Source organism: Vigna radiata, chromosome 6 (assembly GCF_000741045.1).
Source record: "Vigna radiata var. radiata cultivar VC1973A chromosome 6, Vradiata_ver6, whole genome shotgun sequence".
Lineage (NCBI taxonomy): Eukaryota > Viridiplantae > Streptophyta > Magnoliopsida > Fabales > Fabaceae > Vigna > Vigna radiata.
Genome location: NC_028356.1, coordinates 108,844 through 132,866, shown reverse-complemented (window position 1 = coordinate 132,866; position 24,023 = coordinate 108,844). Strand labels below are relative to the sequence as shown.

Below are 24,023 nucleotides of genomic sequence, written 5' to 3'. Positions count from 1 at the left end.
GAATTGTTCTGATATTAGAAAAATCTTTATTAGTGAATTTGGAGACAACAAGAACAAGGGTCAAGGGTTACAACAAGAACAATGATAAATATAAGAAACTTATTTGTATGCTTCTGAAAATTGTTTAAATTTAAATTACAGAAAGTTTGTATTTTTTTTTATTTTAAAAAAAATGTAATTAAATGAGCTAGTAAGCCAACCCGTTTACCCACCAACTGGGTTGAGCCGGGTTGAAGTTTTTCTGACTCGCTAATAAATGAGCCGGGTTGGGTTGACTCACTAAGTGACCAACCCGTGGTGGGCCGGGCCGGGTTGAGCCGGGTTACCCGTTTTGACAGCTCTAATTTCTTTTTGATTTGTGTTTTTTGTTTTGAACTTTTTATTCAGGGTATTATTGTTTTCTGTTGGATATGTTGATTCAATTTTTTTTTAATTTTTTTTTATTATTGTTTCCTTTTAGATAAAATGGTTGCTGCAGCTGTCTGAGATTCCTGAAATTGTCAAGGTTCCCAGTTTCAGTGAGAGTGCTAAGACTTTCCTACAAAGCCTGATTGATGACTTTAGTCTTGACGATGCCTTGGAGGTTAAAAACATTGAGAGGGTCACAAATCATGATGTCAAAGCGGTGGAGTACTTCTTGAAACAGAAATGTCAATCCAATGCTGAAGTCGCTAAGGTTGAGGTTCACTTTGAGTGTTTTTTGTGCTAGGCTATGCACTGCGTTAGTTCTGATGAATTGTATTTCTAAAAGCTTTTTGCAGGTGCGTGAGTTTTTCCACTTTGCATGCACATCTGAGGATATAAATAATCTTGCACATGGCTTGATGCTGAAGGAAACAATGAATTCTGTAATGTTTCCTGTCATGGATAAAATAATCAAAGCTTTGTGTGACATGGCTAAAGATAATGCACATGTTCCAATGCTTTCTAGGACTCATGGGCAGGTATATTCATTTGTGCACTTGGGCTATTCCAAATAATATTGATGATTTTTTCTTAGCATAAGATTTATTTGACTTTGAAATGGCAAGATACTGGATAGTTCCTTGGGCTATTCCAAATTGCTTTTTAGCTTTGAACTCCTGCTGCAATTCATTAATGTTTATAGTTCTTTCACCTTATCAGTTGTTAGTTCTTCATTGTTAAGCTGTCATGATTGAACTTTGTAATTTCTCTGCCTACTCACCAGCCAGCTACGCCAACTACTTTGGGCAAGGAACTGGCTAACTTTGCTGTAAGATTAAGCGAGGAAAGGAAGGATCTGTCTCATATTAAGATATTGGGGAAATTTGCTGGTGCAGTTGGAAATTACAACGCACATATTGTTGCATATCCCAATGTTAACTGGCCTCTGGTTGCAGAACAGTTTGTGCATTCTCTTGGATTAAGTTTTAATCCTTACGTTACTCAGGTATGTTTATAACTTATTTTAAATTTTTTACCTGTTAAAGTTTGCCACGTTTATGCAATTTGTAGCTGTCAACAGCCATATAAAACTTTTAGACGTCTGCTATCTCTATTTGTATGTCCCCGTATACATTGTTTTGAAAATTTCCGTGCATTGTTAATGACGCTCAGTTTTGTTTTGGTTAGCTCTATTGTTATAGTAACATCGTGAGTACTCATCATAATAAAACTGAGTTAAATTATTATTCAATGAGATCCCTTGAAATGATAACTTAATGTATGGTGTTGATAATATTACTCTTCTTTGTTAACAGATTGAACCGCATGACTACATGGCAAAGCTTTTTCATTCGCTCATCCGGTTCAACAATATATTAATTGCCTTTGATAGAGATGTATGGGGCTATATATCTTTGAGCTACTTTAAGCAGGTGAGGTTTCTCATGTAGTTGCTATAACTAGGGTAGTGTTATAGTTCAGAGCAAAAATGATTATTTTTTTCGTTTTTGAATTTTCTTTATGCAGATTACTAAGGCTGGTGAAATTGGGTCATCAACTATGCCTCACAAAGTTAATCCAATTGATTTTGAGAACAGTGAAGGTAATCTAGGTGTAGCTAATGCAGTTCTGTCTCATCTAAGCATGAAGTTGCCGATTTCACGTTGGCAAGTAAGATAGTTTTTTTTTCTGTAATTCTTATTATTCTAAAGTATGATGTCAAGAGGATTTTACTAATATATCTTCTGGAAATTTTTTGTTACAATTTTCAATGAATTGAAGGAGAACTATTGAACTTATCTTCCTATTGATCATCCTATCTCTGTTTCCATCACTTCAGACTTGTTAAGTTGCTTTATCTATTGAACATTACAATTTTGTATATTTCTTCATTGTCTCAAAATCTTACTATTCAGAATTTAAAAATTAGTTTGGCATTACAGTCTGATTGAGATAGCTCTTGGAAATAATTGTTATTTTGCTATAGTAATTTATTTTTTTCTTTTGCTGCAGAGGGACTTGACTGATTCAACTGCCATTAGGAACATGTCTGTAGGTATCGGTCATTCTCTTCTTGCCTACAAAAGCACACTTCAAGGAATTGGGAAGCTTCAGGTATTTAGCATAATTATCATTTTTCTTTTGGAAATGCAGCATTATTAGATGATATGTTTTAGTTATTCACCCTATAGTATCTTGTCATCTATAAGAAGGATGAACACGTAAAGTTCCTGTCACCGACTATTTTCATAACTATGTAGCAAGTTTCTCAGACTTTCTATTAAATCTAGAGAAAAGATAGCAGGTTTTGGAATTTTCATTGAGGTTTATTGTAACATTTTAATTGACAATTTAGGTTAATGAAGCTCGCTTGAGTGAAGACTTGAACCAGTGCTGGGAGTTGCTTGCTGAAGCAATACAGACGGTAAGTATATACTATTTAGTTTAATCTTTTTTACTTTATATACAATTCTATTCATTATTTACTTGATACAGCTCAAGTAGAACAAAAGAAGTAAATTATTCTTTGAACTTCATTCTCTGAAGATAATACAGTTTTCTAGTTAATGTGCTTTGGGAGAAGAAAGGCGTGCTCAATCTATATCTAAAACAATTAAATGTTGCCAAAACCTGTCAAAGAAATACAATCCTTAAAATGTTTTTGCAAAAAAAAAAATAAAAATTAAAGAAATACAAAATCTTATAGAAGATCAATGTGCCAGTTCTCGCTCAGTCTTAGATTTGCTGTTATCTGTTAGTAACTCTGAACAGAAAACAGAGAAAAGGAAAGAGAGAACAAAAGAGAGAGAACCGTTCTCCGAAGGTTTTTCCTTCAAAAAGAGATGATACTCAATTTGCAGATGATAACATATCTGAATGAATCCACGAGACACGGTTTCGTGTTTATTTCATCTCTAGCCACTGTAACATTGGTTTTAAATGAATTGTTAACAATTGTGTGTTGGATGAATGTGTGCTCGATCCTTTTGATTTTGGCAATTCAAAACTCGGGGACGATTTTTTACTAATAAATCGATACTCAAACTCATTCCATTCTGGCTCTTTTTCTCTATCAAAGCAGTGGATTTCTAAATTTTCATATGGCCCGCCGGGAAGTCCTTCCAAAGCCTGTTGAATAATTTTTATGGATTCTATCATTTCACCAATTCGAANTAAATAACGAGCTAATGAATCTCCTTCTTTTTGCCATTGAACTTCCCAATGAAATTTTTCGTAACATAATTATCCACTTTACGTAGATCCCATTGTATTCCGGAAGCCCGAAACATCGGTCCTGATAAACCCCAATTAATCACTTCTTTTACATCAACTACACCGACGCCCTCAACCCGTTCTAAAAAAATAGGATTTCGCGTATTGCTTGTTATCATTCCCTTAAAAATTTGTACACTATAATCATTTTGCAAATTTTATTCAGGTCATGCGAACGTATGATATTCCCGAGCCTTATGAGAAGCTAAAAGAGCTAACCAGAGGAAAAGCCGTTAACAAAGAGAGCATAAGAGTCTTTATTGAAGGCTTGGATATTCCAGAAGAAGCAAAGACGAATCTATTGAAGTTAACACCTGATACTTATGTTGGAACAGCTGATGAATTGACCAGAACAGTAGAAAATGTGGTGAACATTGTGAATGGATCGAATATTAAGTAAACAAGTGAATGGATCGAATATGGTTATTATTAGTGATATATGAACTCTAAAATAAGATGTTTCATTTGTTTAATGGATTAATGTTTTTAATTGTTTTGAATTGGTTGTTTGAATTTACTTTTGGATTATGAAGGTTTTCAATTAAATTTTACAAGTTGTTTAAATGATTTATATGTTTTTATATACTAAAACATTCTGATATAGAATGCCATCAAGGATTTTGTAACATTTAGAACTTGTACCGTAGGAATTTGAAGTGTCAGACCTGAATAATAACATAGGTCTGATGAAAAGCATAAAGATGCACCAAATTTGAGTCATACTTATTCAGCTCCTTGCTCCATTTCCTGCTGTGTATGGAGTCCATAATGGCAATTTTTGAAATCTCGTGGGTAAATATCTGAAGTATTTTACTTGCATTTTCTCTGGAACTAAATACAGCCTAGGTTTTAAAGAATTTAATCGGAATTTTTTTCAGTGCAAGGCATTTTATCCTGCAATTTCTTATACGTTTAGGTTATACAGTTTTGTAAAATTTAAATATTCAACATTATTATAACTCATTAATTCAAATTCGTTGTGCTTAATTTGTATTCTTAAAAGCATGTTATTTTAGAGATCAAGGAGAATAATGGTTGATAATTTTAACTGAGAAAGGTAAGCATATTTTAAAAATTACGTTAATGTTTTTCTTACGTTAATGTTAATATTTAACGTGGAATATCATTTGACATGTCAATTAACTCAATAAATTATTAATAACTTTGATATCATTTTAAAGAGAATACACAATTTAAATACTCAATTTTCAAAAAATAGTAAATACACTTCTAATTTTTTATTTTATGATAAAATTTGTTTAGATTATTTATTACTTGCAAAATTATTTTTATCACAATAATAGTTACTTTAATGAATCTTTACAGGTAAAATACATTTTTCAAGAGATAAAAATATAGTACATCAATATGATGAGTAATGCATGTGTTGTTTTTCAATCATATTCAAAATTTCATTAAAGTCTAAAATTGTTTTTTTTTTTCTTTGTTTGGTAAATACAGTTATAATTTACAAGTGAATTATATTTTATATTTATGATATTTACATTTAAGTCGTTAGAGTGTAAATTTTCAATAATTGAAGTTTTTTTGTTATATCTAGAGGTGGGCAAACTGCCCCTGCCCTACAGTATTCTACACTATAAAAGTTTATAGTTAACTTTAAACTACTTCAAGGAAACTATATTAAACTAAAAATAGTTTTTAATATTGAACTATTTTTTAGTTTAGATTAATTACTAAGAATTTTAACATCAATTTTTTAATTTGAGATTTTTCAGCAATATCATCAAATAAATTACTGCTAAGTAAATTATGAGGGTGTTTAGATCCAGATGATGCATTTTTTATTTCATCTTGCTGAGAAAGTATGGCAACAAACGGAGTATATAATTTTTTTTTTAAAAACTGAGTTTAAATATGGATTATCTTTTATTAATCAAAATATGATTTACGCGTTAAAAATATTAGTTTACAAACACATGCATGTCTAAGCACAAGTCTCTTCGTTCTTCTTATGATAAAAATAAATAAAAGAAAAATTATATTATAATAAAAAAAAAAACAGTTTCAAAATCCCAACTAATAAAATTTCACTCTCTCACCAAATCAGAAATCACAATTTGAATTTTGATTTCGTGCATTCCAAGTTTGTTAGATGCCTCACTCACTGTAACTAATCAACCAACCTAAATTACGAATTCAGAGATTCGAGTAAATTAAAACTGTTCTTATCCTTCTCCTTGTTTTCTTAACGTATACGTGGGCATTAACTTATTTTCTTTAATCTAACTTCAAAAAATTCATTTCACTCTTCAAATTTAATCACTCTCTCATTACAATAATCAAACTTACACTAATTATCATGACTTCATCACATAATATCAATTAATTCTTACTCAAAATAATGATCAAACTTCTTAAAAAAAATCTATCCATAAATCGAATAAAGTTGACTTAACTTAATCTTGTCATCTCTTACAAAGAGAATTCAACAACCTATGATAAAAATAGTCCAATAACATTTACAACATTCTCATATTAAAATAGAATATGTTCAACTTATTTTCACATCCTACTAAAAACCCTAAATTTACACCTTACACATTCAAAAATTCCACCATTTGTAACCTATTTAAATTACAAATGACAAATAAACATTCTTTTATTTCAAAATTCAAACTAAAACCACTAATAAGTATTTTCCAACTAGTCAATATCTCAAATAATAATGTTATCAAATTTGAATAAGAAAGAGAAATCTAAAATATAAATATTCTCTAACCACAAACATTCAAATCATCAATCCCAATAATCAAAATCTATATATGTCAAACACAATATGTCAAAATTTAAAAATAATGCAATGGTTAAGAAAACGAAAATCACAATTTTAATGAGATAGCTAAAAAAACAAAATAGTACCCATAGTTTTATATATGGCATATTTATGGTTTTAACCCTATTCTATTGTACTTTATTATCCAAAACTTTATATAATCTCTCAATTTAAACCATGGCTAACAATTACATCTAACTTAAAACAAGTTGTTACATACATAATTAAAAATTTAACCATAGCCTATTATGATTTCATAGATATGAAAATAAACAAAATTAGCTATTCTTACAACACCAGCCAAAAAAAAAAACAATAATATCTAGTTCCCAATATCTCTTATTTTTCACTTCTTTATTTTTTTCCATAAAAACTCAACCATTAAAAATCCTGATTAAACCTTATACTTCTATATTTATAAATATAATATTTCTAAAGAAATATACTATATATTGTTATTTTTATTATTATAATAATTTCAAATTATATCTAATAATATCTTAATATATATTTTTTTAAATTTATAACAATATAATATTATTGAATAATGTTAACTATTATCTAATAGTAAACTTTATTTCTTAAAAATTCTTTTAAAATATTTTTTTAAAAAATTATATCTCATAAATAATCTCATCTTTTATTTAAAATATTTAACCATATTTATATCTTTTATTAAAATTTGTAGAGTTTCACAAACTTCCTAAATATTCTCATCACTGTTCAAACAAAAATACACGCATCCCTTTTAATTTATAAAATGTAATTTTTGTTTAAACAAGATTATGAATCAATTTTTGTTTAATAAGTGCTTACCACACACACACGTATATATAAACAAATCACTGATATTTTTATCATTTATAAACATATAATGTTTTCTGTAAACAAAGAAATAATAATAATAATAAATAATATATTAATAGTAAACTAAATTTGCTTAATTTTAGAAAATTGGGAAAAAGTGAGTCTAACACTTGAAATTTTATAGTAAATAAAATTCGCGAATTGCGGAAACAAAGAAGAAAGGGGATGATTGGAACATATATTGCTGGGAATTGGCGTGTACCTGTGAAAATGTATAAAATGTTTGTGAGGATTCTAGAAACAAGTGAACAGAGAGAATGTGAGTATGTGACTGTTTTGTAGTGGAAAGGCTATCTGCAGACTGCAGCGGTGGGGTAGAGAGATAGAGAGATAGAGAGAGAGGTTAACTGGCGGCGTTACCGATACATTCTGTGGGTTGCGTTGCAGGTTTTCATGGAGTTTTATATATTTTATAATTATTATCTATTAATTAATTGAGATGTGTTGAACTGAGGTTTTTCTTGTTTTGAGGTAGTTGCATTTACCGGCGGTGACGGCCATGGAAGCTACCCATTTCACTTCCTCTTCTTTTGTCTCTCAACACCACGGCTCTACCAGAAGAAGACCCTTCGTATTCAAGCGCAACCTTATCTTTTACGGTTATTGCCCTCGCTTTCTGCGCCAAGCGCAAAGCTTCTCATCGCCTCTCGTAACCCTTCGTGCCAAGCCCTATTCCCTCCCTCCCAACCACCTCACCTCCGAACAACAACACCAACAAAACGCCGACGAGGATCATCAGCTTCACCCGAACCCCTCCGTGTAAGTTCATTCTGCTTTTCCTATGAATGTGTGCAACATCACAATTACATCTTCAATTCCTTCACAGTAAGTTGCCGCTCGATCAAAATGAAAAACTCCAGGATGTGGATGTCAAACGAGAGCTTCTATTGTTGTCTCTGCCTGCCCTTGCCGGTCAGGCGATTGACCCCTTGTCGCAGTTGATGGAAACCGCCTACATTGGTCGACTCGGTTCGAACATTTCCCTCCCAATTTCTATTCTACTACTTTTTTGTTTTCATCCCCTTCTGTCTTATCTATCATTGCTTTCGCAGGCACTGTCGAATTGGCTTCTGCGGGCGTTTCTGTATCCATCTTTAACATCATTTCTAAGCTTTTTAACATTCCCCTTCTAAGCGTTGCCACTTCCTTTGTTGCCGAGGACATGGCCAAGGCTGCCTCTACTCAGCATTCTGATTCAGGTTGATTCTTTTTACCTCTCCAGCATTTTCATTCGATTTTCTCACTGCATTCATGCACATCATTGTTTAATGCCGTGACTTTGCACAACAGATCAGGGTGCTACAGACAATACTGGCAATGGTAAACCTTTCAAAACAGTTCCCCAGAGAAAACAGTTATCCTCTGTCTCCACTGCTTTGCTTTTAGCACTCGGCCTTGGCATTTTTGAGGCTTTGGCTTTGTCCCTGGGATCTGGAGCATTTCTAAATTTAATCGGTGTATCAACGGTATGTTTTTGTTTTCACCTCAACGCACACTCTACCTTATGCATGTAATTACTGTACCCTGTTAAACGTGGGATACTTTTTGTTGGGCTGATTACAAGTCTATTTAATATCACTTTTCTATCTTGTCAAAGCATGTGAGTTGTAATCTCCTTTTTGAATTAATTATTTCAACAGCAAAATCCAACTTATGCTCCTGCACGACACTTTCTCTCTTTAAGAGCTGTTGGTGCTCCTGCAGTTGTACTTTCTTTGGCTCTTCAAGGCATTTTCCGTGGTTTTAAGGATACGAAAACTCCTGTTATATGTCTAGGCAAGTGATTGACACTTTAAGTTTGTGTTTCTTTGTTAATTTCTCCTTTTAAACCCTTTTTTATATATTTTTTTTTGCTGTCTATTGTATTTATTTGCATGTACTATGATACTTTTTGAAGGATGATATTATACTTGCAATACATGAATACATTATTATGACTATTATTTTAACTTCCTCAAATAAATTACTGAAATTAAATTTCCCAATCACTGTGTCCATTTCTTGCTTAATAATCTCCTTCAATATTTATACGGTTTTAGCCTTTTGACGTCCTTTCTCGTGGTCATGATTCTTGAGAAATTAATTTGAATTTTCTCATGAACTAGGTACTTACGGTCAGAATTGTGGCCTTACTGCAAATGCCTTGCATGTGGTTTTAAAGAGGGACAGGAAAAAGATCTTTTCTATTATATGATAGGTTAATGATAATCTATTGGGAAAGTTGTCAGCTAAAGAGTGAATTGTTTGTAAATGATTGGAACCATAATTTGTCAAGATGCCAACACTACGTACAATTGAATTACAGTTACAGAAACTCTATTTAAAGTAATGCATTAAGTTCACCCTTTGATGCTAACAGAAAATTATGCTCACAGCTTTTAAACTGGATATTGCTCTTGCTGTTTTTCTTTATGGTAATTCCCTGACATTTATCAGGGTCCATGCAACTCTAATTAATGATAAAAAATATGACTGTTATCTAACCTCGAAAATTAATTTTAGATTTTGATAAATTAAGTGTTCTTGTTGTTTTATTTCTTTCAGAATTTAAAATATCTTTGATTATATTGTTGAATGTAAGTTTGTATTAATTTCTCTATGAAATTGCAGGCATTGGCAACTTTTCATCTGTCTTCTTATTTCCTTTACTCATGTATTACTTTCGGTTGGGTGTAACTGGTGCAGCCATTTCCACTGTTATTTCTCAGTAATTCCTTTTCAAAGGCGTTCTTTTCTCCTTCTATTTCTTGAAAGGATTTATTCCAGATTACATTGAGTTTTAATACTGCAGATATATTGGGACCATTCTGATGATCTGGTGTCTGAATAAACGAGCCGAGTTACTGCCTCCAAGGATGGGAAACCTGCAATTTGGCAGTTATATTAAATCTGGTGAGGATTTGTCTCTTTCTTGCTGGTATGCTTCTATTATTACGTGTTACTAAACCCTGAGATGAAAAAATGTGTTTCACCTTCCTCTTAAAATGATTGTCTTCCTTGTAGAAATAGGTAAGATAGCAACCAGACACTAAATGCAATCTCAAACACTGTTCCAAATCACTTTCCAAGAAAAAGATCTCACCTCCAATTTTTTTGGTTTTGTATTTAAATTAATCAATTGCATATTTCTAAATGGCTGTTATTCACCCTCTCTCCATCTCTGGCGATCTATCCATCTATGTAGGAGCGATCAAATTATTCTAATAGTAACTCTAAGAAAGTTACTCATCTTCACCATTCATTTTCTTGAAATGTAATGGTTAAGATTAGTTACTCATCATAACATATAAACGCTAACAATGAGGAGTACCTCTTTGGAACCAATGACACAAAGAGAAACACTCATAGTAGCAATAACACTTTACAATCTTCCGCTGCAATTCAAAAACATAATACCAGAGCTTTCATATTCAATAAAAAAAAATTAAAGATGAAATTCCCCTGGCTTTAAATTTCTAGAAAAAGAAAAACAGCAGAATCCTAATTTACTAAATTGTCCTTGTTATATTTTATATTTTATATTTTTAATTTTAGAGATTGAGTTTATGTTATTGACAAAAACTTATATAAGACTCTTACCAAAAAGTGTTGTGCAATTAATTTATCAAAATTACTGACTCTATAAACTGGCCCAAGTTGGGATCAGAAGAAATATTTTTTTAACGAGATTATTAATTTATGATGTTTTATAACTATGATCACATGGGCGCATTTCTTGTTTTGTGTTTTACCCTGTATATTACTTAGCTTTCTGTTAGGTTAATTTAGTTGTTTTAGTTTTGATCTTTGGGCTGCCACAGGTGGTTACCTTCTTGGAAGAACACTTGCTGTTCTTTCAACCATTACATTGGGGACATCAATGGCTGCTCGACATGGTCCAGTAGCTATGGCTGCACATCAGATATGTATGCAAGTGTGGTTGGCTGTTTCCCTTCTTACAGATGCCTTGGCTGCATCTGGTCAGGTAAATGAATTATTGAAACCTAGGGGGTTTTTTCTTGTAATTTTATCATTTTAACATTTTCCTCCTTGTAGTACGACTTCTTGAATTTCTTTTGATCTAGTAATAATACTATGCTGTCTTGGAATGAATCAAGTTAAGCCAACAAAGCTAGATTATAATGAAAAAAATGAAGCCAACATAATTCTGCATTAGTCATTAGTCTGGCCCTTTGTTGGCCCTTTGTTTATAGAGAGAGGAAAGAATATGTTGGATAAAAATAAGTTGCTAGAGTGGAAATCGGTGAGAAATAAAATGAAAATTAAAGGTGTTTGGTTGATGAGAAGAGATAGATAGATTAGAAATAAGTACCACAAAGTACAGTGGGTATTAACATTTCTTTAAATTATTTCTTTTCTTTTCTTATCTGGCCAAGCACCCAATGTTATTACTATCCTCTCAACCAAATGGAGTGCTAATTAGACAGGCTTTGCTGAACTTTTTGGGGGAAGTTTTCAGTTTGTTTGACTTTGACACTTTTTTACATTTTAAAGTATTCAATTATTTCAGTTTTAATACTGTCTTTTTGTTGTACATACCCTTTTTCTTATACATCTATATTTTGTATTATTATTTGTAGGCCCTTATTGCAAGTTCTGTATCCAGACATGAATACAAAGTTGTGAAGGAGATTACTAGTTTTGTATTAAGGGTAAATCCTGATTTTTTTATCCATTGAATTTTGAGTCTTTGATGCCTTTCATTCATTAGTTATTTTCAGATTTTATGTTAAGCTATAGTTGTTTAACTATGTCATACAAGGAGATTTTATGAATTATTTGAGAACCTGTTATGAATTTCCAGATTGGACTGGTAATGGGTATTTGCTTGACTGCAATTCTGGGTGCATCGTTTGGATCTCTAGCTACCATTTTTACTCAGGATTCTGAAGTCTTGCAGGTGGTGAGATCATTAGTGTTGGTAAGTGTGTTGCTGATGATTGATTTATCAGTATTTGTTTGCATTTGTCTGTATCTGCCTCGTAATTCCTCTTTTATCTATGATTGTTGCTAGTTTGTCAGTGTTTCTCAACCATTTAATGCACTGGCATATATTTTTGACGGTCTCCATTATGGTGTTTCTGATTTCCGATATGCTGCTTTCTCCATGGTAAGGTGTACTTTTCTGAATTTGTTATGATGTTTCTTTCGTGGTACATATGCTTCTCGAGGTTAACCTTTTTGTTAATTGCGTCGTAGATGTTTGTGGGAGCAGTCTCCTCTGCATTCTTGTTGTTCGCACCTCCACTTTTTGGCCTCCAGGGCGTATGGCTAGGTTTAGTTCTCTTCATGGCTCTTCGTTCAGTAGCTGGCGCTGTCAGGTAAAATGGCACATTAATTTATGTGTATATTGGGAAAATATGCTGTATACTGTTTCTGTCTAGTTAAAATAAAAATAGTTTGCTGACTGATTGTAGACGTCTAGATGGCTACTTTAATTTTCACGATGCAATTTGTCATTCATTGATTATAATATTTTCCGATAAATGTTGGGATAACAACCATTGATCTAATTAATGGTATATAAGTGAAAGAAGTATGCATGATTGAGCTTACTATGCTATTTTAATTTCACTGTGGAATCCTGTATAAGGGCCATGGCTTCAATATCATTAGTTAAAATGCTGTTTGAAAATCAGTACCTGAAGTTCACATTCTTACATTGCTGATCATATCTTCAAGTATTTGCTGATAGTAAGAAATATAGTAATTGAGTGTATTAATTGTGTGGTTGTGCTTTCAGTTCTTTTTTTCCTTTTTGGTTGAATCCTTTGTGCTTTTTGTACATTTTCAGATGTCTCTCAAAGAATGGTCCTTGGTGGTTTCTACACAGGGATTTACAAATAGTATAGAGGTCAGTGTATATTTCTACAATTTATAACATGTCTTTTCTTTTTGATCGAGTAAAATATGGTTAAAATCATTGCAGGGGTTTATTTTCTCTGGAATTATTGAAATAATATTGTTTTTATCCTTACCTTTTTGTCCTTGGTTTGGTTTATCTCTAGAACAAAATTTCCTTGACGGAGTGTATTAAAAGCTAGTACAACAAAGTGTGAGCAAGCTAGTATTGTTTTCGGGATGTAAGTTAAGGACTTCATCATTCCATAAGTTGTGTGGTTCAATATTATTGGATCTAGCTTTCAAAGTTATGAAAAGTTGCAGAGGTTGAAAGGTATACACAGGGTTTAAGATGGTCGGTTGAAATAGAAGTGTTTTAGGCAATAGGCTTGATTTGCTATAATGTTTTGATGGTGGAATCTGGGGATTTTAAGACCAATGGTGCCCAGTGATGGACCAACAAGAACTAATGTTGTGGTGGAGTAGTAGGCTATACTAGAAAGCATAATATCAGGAATTCTTATTCAAGAGAAAGTAGGAGTAGCACCTGAAGAGATGATAGAAACATAAATATGGTTGTTTGATCATGTGAATCGCATAGAACCTAGTTCATTTGAGGCATATGAAGTAAGACACTTGCTGAAACCATTAAAAAAAACCTTGCTCCAGATCCTTGAGTACATTAACTTTGTTTAATATATGTAGCTGACCCTAACTAATGGGATAAGGCCTTACGTTCTATGATCCCTAGGCTCCATTTGGTACGGTGGAAGGGGAATGGGTGGAAGGAAGATAGGACTAATGAGTTAAAGTCGCTGAAAACACAAAATAAAAAACTATAAACTTTGCCAGAGAGAAGAACATCTATTACACATGATTGCTTGTGTTGCTTAATTTACAGTCAGTAGTGTTTTTATAGACCATAATTGATTGTGAATCTATTTTTAAACTTTTGCTTTTTTATCAACTATAAATTGAAAAATCTCCCTTTTCACTTTTTTTCAACTACATAACTTCTCTTTTCATTCCTTTCTCATATTTATTTTCTACTCTATTTATTTCTCTCTATTTTAAATGTTTCAAGATGACTTTTGATCTGATTGAAAATGATTTTGACAGTAAATTGCAAAGTGTACGAGGATGTCGATATAGCCTATTGTTCCGTTTCATAATGTCACCGGAAAGAGCGAAAGATAATATTAGACAGCATGATCCTGGCAGTATGCCCATTTATGAAGCGTTACATTTTGCATCTTTGTGAGTTTATTGGTGAACTACGACTTACCTCATAGCTTTACTCAGATATTGAGGAAAACAAACTGTAATTTATAATTTTTATTTTTAAATTAGTATTTTGTGATATTTTTATCTTAACATTCTGGATAGATATTCATTCTACTTTATCTTGATATATTTTGTAACTCATATTTGCAGGCGGTCTCATAAATGGAGGATGTGGATGAAACGCTGGAAATGACATTCGAAGACTAATTTTTCCGTCAGTGACTTGGTGTTTTCCGTTGTTCCCGTGTAGAGATAGGCAATTTTAGAAGCATTTCCTAGGTTATCGCTATGAAATTAGTCATAAATATGTATACATGAAAACTATCTGTTAAGCACATTTTTCAGTCATTGTTTACCGTGTAAAGGAAAATGGTTCAGTTAGGTATTTTCCAATGCCAAACCCAAAACGCACACAAGGTAATGCTTTGTTTTTGTCAAATGTTGTATAGACAAGCAGATATGCCGGTTACAGACACGACTTTAGCCGTGCTTGTTTCCAATTAGAATCCACGTTCTACACCAATCACTAAGGTTTGCTTCAGCTGCGTTCAACCATGGAGTGTGTCAAACGAAACTGCATAATTTTTACATCTAATAGCATCTGTTCTTATTTCATTGTAAGCATAGTTGGCCCAGTCATGAAACTTTTGAGACTTGTCGCTTGGCAGTCAAATTCAAATGCGATTCTTAAGTGTACTATTGATTATTCACCGAATGTTAATCCAAGGTTCTTTCAAGGGTCGAATCTAGTCTCGAAATACAAAAAATGCGCATCTTTTGTTTAGCAAACAATATCACACGGCAAGTTCGCATAAAATTATTCTTGGTGTAATACAGGGTGGGGGAAGTAAGTGAAACCTCAAGCATGGTGAAAAATAGAAAGAGAAATTTAACTCTTATTACACAAACTGGCTGAAATGATTTCCAGCATACCGAAAGTGAATTTAGATAGGAAGTAAAATGTTATATATGGGGAAGGAATGTAAGTGAAGGATTGGGGTATGGTCTAGTCGAGGTTGGCAATGACAGCATCAACAACCTGCTGTGTAGTGCTGTCTCCACCAAGATCTTTAGTCATGTACTTACCCTCCGAAATCACACGCTTCACAGCAGTCTCGAGTCTGTCAGCAAATGAAGGAAACTGAAGATGCCTCAGCATCATGGCTGAGGAGAGAAGCAGCGCAACAGGATTTGCCTTCTTCTGCTCCACCTGATTTTCCTTTCCAACATTTCCAGCCGAAGCACCTTGCTCAAACACAGCATGATCTGCCCCAACGTTTCCTGCAGTGCAGTCACATCAATTATCTATAAATCATCCATTCATTCATTTCTTGCTTCTTCTGGCTCTTAACCATATTAATATTAACGGTCATTGACAGTATTCAATTACCTCCAGGCATTACACCAGTGCCTCCAGCAATTCCAGCTGCCGTATTAGCCACTAGATTTCCATACAGATTAGGAGTGACCTAAGATAATGAATCACACGGGTACAGGAGATTTAGAATGGGTAAAACTAGCTCTTAAGCATTAGAAACTACGAGACTTTCTTATGAAAATTATTGACTGGGAGAATAGCATGAACGAATTAACTAACCATAACATCGAATTGCTCGGGTTTGGAGACAAGTTGCATACAACAGTTATCGACAATAATCTCGTTGTACTTGATACCAGGATATTTGGTTGCAACTTGTCGGCAAGATTCTAGGAAGAGACCATCAGCGAGTTTCATGATGTTGGCTTTATGGACGGCGGTGACTTTCTTCCTGTTGTTAAGGTATGCATACTCGAAGGCATATTTTGCAATACGTTCGGAACAGAACTTGGACATAACCTGAATGATTTAGTGAGAGTGAGGGTTAGAATTAGAATGTGGATGATAGATAATGGTAAATTGAAAGAGTGGAGAGAGAAGTTTGACCTTGAGGCTCTCGACAACGCCGGGAACGACCTCGTGCTCGAGACCTGAATACTCGCCCTCTGTGTTCTCACGAATGACAACGATGTCGACGTTGTCGTGGCGGGTGGGCAAGCCGGGGAGGTTGAAGCAATTGACGAGGGAAGCGTAGAGATCGAGGTCCTTTCTGAGCTGAACGTTGAGGGAGCTTACTCCTCCACCCACCGGAGTCCTCAAACCACCCTTCAAGCAAACCTTGTTCTTCCGAATCGAATCCAGAACCTCCTCCGGCACACGCCTCATGTCCCCGTGCACCTCGTACTTCTCAAAGTAAAGAGGGGCGTGCATGGCCTCCATCACCTGCTCCACCGCGTTCGTCACCAGAGGCCCAATTCCGTCCCCCGGTATCAGTGTCACCCCCCGCGGCGCTCCGTCCCCCGGTCGAGGCATGTACGTCACGCTCCGTCTCATTTCCTTCATCGCCGCCTTCATCACTGATACTGACATTCTCACCTTACCTCTCACCCCCATCTCTCTCTCCTCTTCGATCTCACTCTCTCTCTCTAACAACAATCAAAACGAAAAGTCCTCTTTGCAATTTCCACTCATGCCCCCGAGCTAAATAAATAAAGGGGAAGTATGGTTTATTATTACCTTATTTATTCTGAAAGTAAAAAAGGATTACAATTAGGGAAAGAATATCAAAATGTCAATTGCAAAGAACAGGTACTGGATTCTGAGGCATGGCAAGAGCATTCCCAACGAGCGAGGCATCATCGTTTCCTCCATGGTTTTCTCCATTCCTTTTAAATCCTCCTTTCCATTGCTTTCTTAGTTGCTGATCTTTCATTCAATCTCAGGAAAATGGTACTCGCCCCGAATTCCAATTGGCCCCCGACGGTGTTCACCAGGCACAACTAGCTGCACAATTGTTCCAAAAGGTATCTCTCATTCCCTTATTTTTTTCTCCCAATCCTAAATCTTCCAACCTCATTCCACTCTTTCACTCTCTCTGGTCTGGAATTTCATGCCAATTATTATCTTTGCCGTTTTCTGTATATGCTCTAACCTCAACTCTTCACAGGAACTAGAGGCCAAAAATATACCGCTTGCTGATGTTCGCATTTGCTATTCTCCATTTTCAAGAACAATACACACCGCTAATCTTGTTGCTTCCTTCCTCAATCTTCCTTTTGATGGTCCCCAGTGTAAGGTGAACTAGAACAACTCAACCACCACAACTGCAACAATTTCGTCAATCCACATTCTGCACTTCCCTTTTCATTCATCCACTAATTTCCCATCCTTCAAATTTCATTTATTCTTATTCATCTCTTAATATCTGTACCTCTTTTCCTATTCATCTATTATTTTGCCTCGTCAATTGAGTCTCTTTTACTAAGCAGGTGATGGAAGATCTTCGTGAACGCTATTTTGGTCCCTCATATGAACTCTTATCGCATGATAAAGTAAGCCATGCTCAACGCCAGTTTCTTCAGCTTCCTTCTGTTTTTCAGTTCGCCTTAATTTATATCAAAACATAAAATAAAATTGCTATCCATTTTTGGTTATAGAGATCTTCTATCTTTGGAGCATTAATCTTGTTCTGATTAAGCATATCGTTGCCACCATTTAAAGGTTCTGGCGCATATAAGTACTGTCAAACCCTTTAGTTTCCAACTCATTGGTTTCTCCTTTCCATTCATTAACAGTACGAAGAAATTTGGGATATTGATGGAAAAGATCCACTTGTTGTTGGGCCAGGAGGAGGAGAAAGTGTCAAGGATGTTGCGGGTCGACTGGCAAGTGCTATGGCCACTATTGAATCAGAATTTGAAGGGTGGTGATGTCTTTCTTATGTAACACGATTTTTTTTTAGTGTGAATGTGTGCGAGGAATCTATTGGAGACCTGCAGTTTTTTCAAGCTGCCAAAATACTACTTTAAAATAAGCTGCATTCAGAAATTAGAAAACTTAATTTCTGTAATGGAATTTGATCTGACACATTGCTCTTCTGTTTTGAAGTTAAGTGAACTGATTTTGGTAGATTTAATTTTGAATCTTTATATTGAAACGTGTACAAGACATTAGAAAGTGTGAAAACTGATATTCTAATGTCAAAACAAGCAGGTACATAGTTCTTTCATCTGTGGTATACAAAATATTATTCTTGTCCTTAAACAAAAGGGAGATATTCTTATTTCCTTAAGTATATTTTGGTGTTTTTATTCATTGCTAATGTAATTCTGTCTGCATCTTGCAGATGTGCAATATTGGTAGTCAGCCATGGAGATCCCTTGCAAATATTGCAAGCAATTATGCATGCAGCTAATGAACATAAGGAACCCACCTATAATGACCTAGCATCAATATTAAAGGAAGTTCAGGTGGCACCCGTCCTGTCCCAGCACCGCAAATATGCGCTGCAAACCGGAGAGCTCAGGGTACTCATTTGAGATTTTAGGTCTATGATGGTTACAAAAAAGAGTCATGTGAGATCCCTTTATGAATTCGTTTCAAAATACAAACAGCTCTCCTGTAATATTTTAGGAACAGGGATCTGAATCCGTTTTTGTGCCTGTCATTTATTACTTTATTGATTATTCAGCAAATAATTTCAATCAGAAATAACATGATATCTGATGTGAATTTCAAACAAGGACTCACGGCTGAACATGTCACTAAGTCCATGCTTCTGAACATTTAGCAATTGGAGAGTGAAAAATAATATGTCTATGAATGTAAAGTGTGTAATTTTTTCCTTAGCGCATAACTCTTCCCAGTAAAAGAGTAATTTTTCATTTGACATGCCTAAAGACACTTAGTTTGGATTGGTATTCTTAAAAATTAGTTTCGATTGATGGGAAAAAAGGGAAATGGTATGAATTGGATCATAATGGAATATAATAAAATAAAATATCATTTGATTGTTTAAATATTTTATAATGAAATGATACAAACACACCATTCTTGAAGACGCGATAAACTGAGATATATAGATGTTTTATTATCTATATATAATCCTTATTCTAAGAGTATTTTATATTTTTATCTATTGTATATCCTCACTTAAGAAAAGAAGTATTGTATACACAATAAAATCTCCTCTTCGTGATGACCTTCAAAATCAAAGGTGAATTGAATATTCATTGAGCTCCATCAATCGATTGTTGCGCTAGGACATTTGTTATAAACTTACACAATATCCCTGTCCCAAATCATAAACGAAGGGATTGTGGTATAATATCAATTCTAAACTTCTTTATAGGCTTTAAACAAACATACGAGATTTACTCAAATTAGACTCAGAAAATTATTAAGTCAAGAAGTCATTATAATTTTTAAATTTAATACTATAAATATCATAATTGAAATAAGAAGAATGTTAAAAGAACTTGCTTAATGTAATTTTTCTGAAACACCTTACAATTAAGTAAAACTTACTAAGCATTATAAAATAAAAATTACCAAATGAGAGAAATGAAACTACAAAAACTTAAAAATTGTAACAATAAACTCAATAAAATAGACGATATCAGGTNATTGCATTGATCCATTTGAGAAGCATCACTAATGAAAAAATGACTTTTTATGACATACAAAATTGACCTATTATGACGTAATTTCTGGAGACATAGTTCTGGGCGTCATAATAAGTCTGCACATTTTATGACGTAGCGAAAATTTACGTCATAATAGCTTGAACATATTATGACGTAGTTTCTGAAATCCGTCATAATATGCGCGAAAGTTATTATGACGTAGATTTAGTGATACGTTATAATATATGGTTTTCAGAAACTAACATATTATGACGTAGTTTCTGAAATCCGTCATAATATGCGCGAAAGTTATTATGACGTAGCTTTATTGATACCTTATAATATATGGTTTTTAGAAACTAACATATTATGACGTAAATTATTTAGTACGTCATAATATATGTTTTTTTTTAAAAAAAATTGATTATTACAATTGACATCCAATGAAATTATAATTATATTCCTGTACTATAATCTCATCCAATCAATTTATAATCAATATAATTTCAAATAACAAATGAATGGAACTAACAAAACAAATTTCATTTTAAACATTAAATTGTCTAATAATATTTATACATATGAAACTATATATTCAATTCAAATATTACATTAATGTCATATACTATTGAAGTGTAGCTAAGTTTCTACTAATGCTTAAAAGAAAAGAAGCCCAATTCCTTCTAATGTCTTCAATGTCTGCAGTTTCCATTGGAGATGAATCATTAAAGATCTACAAATAAAAGAATAAAGTTAAACAATATTGTAATGAATAGTTAAATAAGTATTTAGTTAGTTTTTTAATACCTGATTCCATGATTCAGTCATGTTTGTAGAAATAATGGTATGCATGTGTTTCATTACATAATACGCACACTCATAGCTGCCCAACTGACGTCGACACTGCAAATTAAATACAAATAATCATGACTCATTGAAACCAAGGACACAAAATATCATATTATACTCTAGCTAGCCTTTGCACTATGTATCTTTGATCAATTTTGCTTAACCAAATTTCCCAAAACCAACAACACAGCCAATTCCTCATTAAAATAGCAATCACAAAACACAAAACAAAGGTCAACTTCTCTTACATTAGGTGTGATTATTTGCATCTTCTTCCTAGAAACACATGGAATACCCCGCANCCTTGAATGAGCTTCCAAAGACCTATACAAAAGGTAGACATCCATTACATCATAATAATAATAATATAGGAAGGAATCAAAATAGAACGGAAAACTTACGCCTGTAATATATTTTTGATGGACAATGTGTTAGCTTTCTTATGCAAGGAACACAAGAGAACTACAATAGAATGATCAGGAACAATAATTAGCAATTGCCAATAATTAATCCGTCTATTATTATAGAATACATGCCAAAAAATATATTTGAAGACATTAAAATTAAAATTAGGCTTCGCATGAATTTCTAACAATCTTCTCTGCTATAAGTCGAGTTTCTTCAGATGTGTATTCTCCTGATGGCTTAGTGCGAGCTCGCTTCCATTTCTCATGACGTGGAGGTGGAGAAATCAAACTCAAATCTGACTGATCATCGGTAGCTAAGGAAGAGGCCTCACGGATCATAATCTCCTCTAACCTATCATATCCCCCACGAGACAATCTGTGTGGGTGGACATTATTTTTTTGAAGGTCTTGTGCAACTTTTCTCTTTTCCTATTTCAAACATGTGACATAAACAATTAATAACAAATTATGAAACAGAAAAAATGAATATCAAATAATAAATAAAACATTAAATTTACCTGAAAGGCATGTTCTAATCGTTTGTCCCGAAAAGCCTGCCACGTTTCCTCGTCAAGGAACTGATATGTCTCACAAGGATTCTTGTGACTTAACTTCCCATAAATATATCGATTGGTAAGGCCTAGACTTGACTTGATAACTAATGACAATGTTATTCTCAACCTTATCAACAAGCTGGACGAGCCATTTTTACTCACTTGGTATGCTTCTATGCTCCATTTGCTTGACTCATATTTGAAGCTTTTTGGTCCTTTCTTTTCTTTCTGTGGTTTCTTTACTTGTTCTCTCGAACCTGAGGTAATCTGTGGTCTCTCGCTGGTTAATTATGATGGATCTTGTTAATATATATTTCAATATTTTGGATGAACGGACTTGGACATGAATGGTGTCCTTTGTGTTATGTTATGCAGAGCATTTACTGTTTAGGTTCCACAAATATGGCTGTAAAGCTTCAACTTTTTTGCAGCAATAGCTTTCTAAACTTTGTGAAAGTCACGTTCTCCTAATTTTGATGATATTCTGTGTGTTAACAGTATATCTTAAGATTTTTAGAACTATAACTAACATGGTTAAACATTGTTGTCATACGACAGGAATGGTATAAAACAAAGGAAAAATTCATGGCAAGATGGTGTTTTGGGAACCAACTGCCCCATTCCTCCAAACTCAAATTACACATACAAGTTTCAGACCAAGGATCAGATTGGCACATACACATACTTTCCATCAACTCAACTGCATAAAGCAGCTGGAGGGTTTGGAGGACTTAATGTTTATCACAGATCTGTTATCCCAATCCCTTATTCCCTTAATGTTTGGAGGACTTAATTTTTGTTTTCTGCACAGTTTTTTTATTTGGTTTTTTAAAATTGTTACGAATTGAACCTGAATCAAGTGAGTAAATTACTACATTCCCCTCAGCTCAATCAAAAACTATTATAATATAAAAGAGGAAATTGTACTTAATTTTTCCTATAAAAATTCATATAAATGAAAATAAGAAAATGTATAAATGTTTACAAGGAAATAAATACATATCGTAAAAGCTATAAAAATAAAAATAAGTCTTACTTGTGTTTGTAAAGCTTTCTAAAAAAATATATCAGTAAAGCAATATAATGCTGATGCATTTGCAATGGTCATATGTTAGAAAAGCTAAAAGTTGCATTGATAGCTGCAGTAAACCGATCTGCAGAATTTTCCTAGTTGGTCTAGCCTATGTGTTATTTTGATTGAGCATTTAGATCATTGCCAATCATCCAAATTACTTTCTGCCACTTGGAGCAAATTTCTTTGACTGTATTAAGTTCAGTTTAATTGTGTTCAAGTTGAATTAGTTTTGATTGCAAGATTTGACTAGTATAGTTGCTTAAAAATGCTGGTAGCAGAACTGACATAGTCCAAATCTGATACACTTGGAATTTGGCTAGTATATCATTCCAAGTGCATAGAAATAGAACACATTATTAGCCATGTGACTGCAAAGAAAATCGCATTCAATTAAAAGGGACCAATAAAAATCATTAAGGAAATAAAGTTTGGTCCAAACAAAATTACCATTTTATTACCTGTCCCCTACGTGAAAATATGTCAGTAATCAGTCCCTATCATTATCATACTTNGAAAATTGCTGTCTTGTCAAANATTTGAATGATCAAAACATTATTCAAAGCAGGATTTTTCAAACAGTACAAATCGTTTCATTGAAATGTAGACTTTTCCATTTAGGGACTAATTGAAATGTCAAGCAATAGAACCAAAATTTGAGCTTACCATTTTTGTTCGTGTAAAATTATGAGTGATTTAGAATGCAGAATATTGACAGATATACACATGCTATCATGACTTTAGAACATGACAGAGAGATAAAACAGTCACCAGGCCAAAATGAAGAAAGCTGCGGCTGTAAAGCTTGTAAGTAATGTTCCCAAATTTAACAGTTCTTGAGAAAGAAGGGAGCACCGGTTCTCTTGATACAAAGGTCACCTAAAGTAAAATACAAATCCATTCATCATATTTCCAACAGTATGTATGAGCCTAACCAGAAAGGTGGAGCTTTCTTTCTAATATTTTGGCTTTAAAACTCACCAAGCAATTGCAGTCAAATTATCTAAATTTAACTGTAAAAATAATTTGGATCCTAAAAATAAGATTTTGGAATATCAAATAATCAGAAACCATGAAGTTCTACCTGAGCAGAAGCACCACCAAGTTCAACAATCCCAGTTGTATCCAAAGGATCACCAATTAAGTAAAACTTACTAAGCATTATAAAATAAAAATTACCAAATGAGAGAAATGAAACTACAAAAACTTAAAAATTGTAACAATAAACTCAA

The 24,023-nt window shown here is 33.4% G+C and overlaps 5 protein-coding genes across 11 annotated transcripts in view; 3 read left to right on the top strand and 2 right to left on the bottom strand.

Moving 5' to 3' along the window:
* LOC106764342 (adenylosuccinate lyase-like) overlaps window positions 1-4,146 on the top strand; it is a 5,204-nt gene extending 1,058 nt beyond the window's left edge. Inside the window, exons 2-9 of the mRNA XM_014648628.2 lie at window positions 461-676; window positions 762-944; window positions 1,190-1,411; window positions 1,722-1,838; window positions 1,933-2,076; window positions 2,419-2,520; window positions 2,762-2,830; window positions 3,845-4,146. Of these exons, the coding sequence (XP_014504114.1) occupies window positions 461-676; window positions 762-944; window positions 1,190-1,411; window positions 1,722-1,838; window positions 1,933-2,076; window positions 2,419-2,520; window positions 2,762-2,830; window positions 3,845-4,078 (1,287 nt within the window). The 3' untranslated portion in view covers window positions 4,079-4,146. The remainder of the gene's footprint in view (window positions 1-460; window positions 677-761; window positions 945-1,189; window positions 1,412-1,721; window positions 1,839-1,932; window positions 2,077-2,418; window positions 2,521-2,761; window positions 2,831-3,844) is intronic.
* Window positions 4,147-7,524: 3,378 nt separating this feature from the next.
* On the top strand, window positions 7,525-15,022 carry LOC106764691 (protein DETOXIFICATION 45, chloroplastic). 7 transcript variants are annotated; one of them, XM_014649029.2, is made up of 16 exons: window positions 7,525-7,713; window positions 7,814-8,101; window positions 8,169-8,311; window positions 8,395-8,541; window positions 8,633-8,808; window positions 8,983-9,118; window positions 9,953-10,049; window positions 10,134-10,234; window positions 11,143-11,306; window positions 11,923-11,994; window positions 12,147-12,263; window positions 12,357-12,452; window positions 12,542-12,663; window positions 13,137-13,196; window positions 14,303-14,440; window positions 14,618-15,022. In XM_014649029.2, the coding sequence occupies exons 2-14, from the start codon at window positions 7,842-7,844 to the stop codon at window positions 13,192-13,194; spliced, it is 1,689 nt and encodes a 562-aa protein (XP_014504515.1). In that variant the 5' UTR covers window positions 7,525-7,713; window positions 7,814-7,841; the 3' UTR covers window positions 13,195-13,196; window positions 14,303-14,440; window positions 14,618-15,022. The 7 variants fall into 7 exon arrangements, with proteins under 7 accessions (XP_014504515.1, XP_014504512.1, XP_014504517.1 ...); XM_014649026.2 differs by having other exon boundaries at window positions 7,525-7,729; window positions 7,824-8,101; XM_014649027.2 differs by having other exon boundaries at window positions 7,526-7,713; window positions 7,818-8,101.
* Window positions 15,023-15,336: 314 nt separating this feature from the next.
* On the bottom strand, window positions 15,337-17,090 carry LOC106764692 (isocitrate dehydrogenase [NAD] regulatory subunit 1, mitochondrial-like). The gene is made up of 4 exons (XM_014649032.2): window positions 16,392-17,090; window positions 16,065-16,304; window positions 15,858-15,936; window positions 15,337-15,748 (listed from the first exon to the last, which is right to left on the bottom strand). Exons 1-4 carry the CDS (start codon window positions 16,896-16,898, stop codon window positions 15,474-15,476), a joined length of 1,101 nt encoding a protein of 366 aa, XP_014504518.1. The 5' UTR covers window positions 16,899-17,090; the 3' UTR covers window positions 15,337-15,473.
* LOC106764693 (phosphoglycerate mutase-like protein 4) lies at window positions 17,032-19,107 on the top strand. Its single transcript, XM_014649033.2, has 6 exons — window positions 17,032-17,157; window positions 17,228-17,308; window positions 17,452-17,580; window positions 17,774-17,836; window positions 18,080-18,207; window positions 18,631-19,107. The coding sequence occupies exons 1-6, from the start codon at window positions 17,074-17,076 to the stop codon at window positions 18,821-18,823; spliced, it is 678 nt and encodes a 225-aa protein (XP_014504519.1). The 5' UTR covers window positions 17,032-17,073; the 3' UTR covers window positions 18,824-19,107.
* A 1,427-nt stretch (window positions 19,108-20,534) lies between these two features.
* LOC111241900 lies at window positions 20,535-21,208 on the bottom strand. The gene is made up of 3 exons (XM_022782634.1): window positions 21,007-21,208; window positions 20,717-20,812; window positions 20,535-20,642 (listed from the first exon to the last, which is right to left on the bottom strand). The coding sequence occupies exons 1-3, from the start codon at window positions 21,103-21,105 to the stop codon at window positions 20,535-20,537; spliced, it is 303 nt and encodes a 100-aa protein (XP_022638355.1). The 5' UTR covers window positions 21,106-21,208.
* Window positions 21,209-24,023: the final 2,815 nt, after the last annotated feature.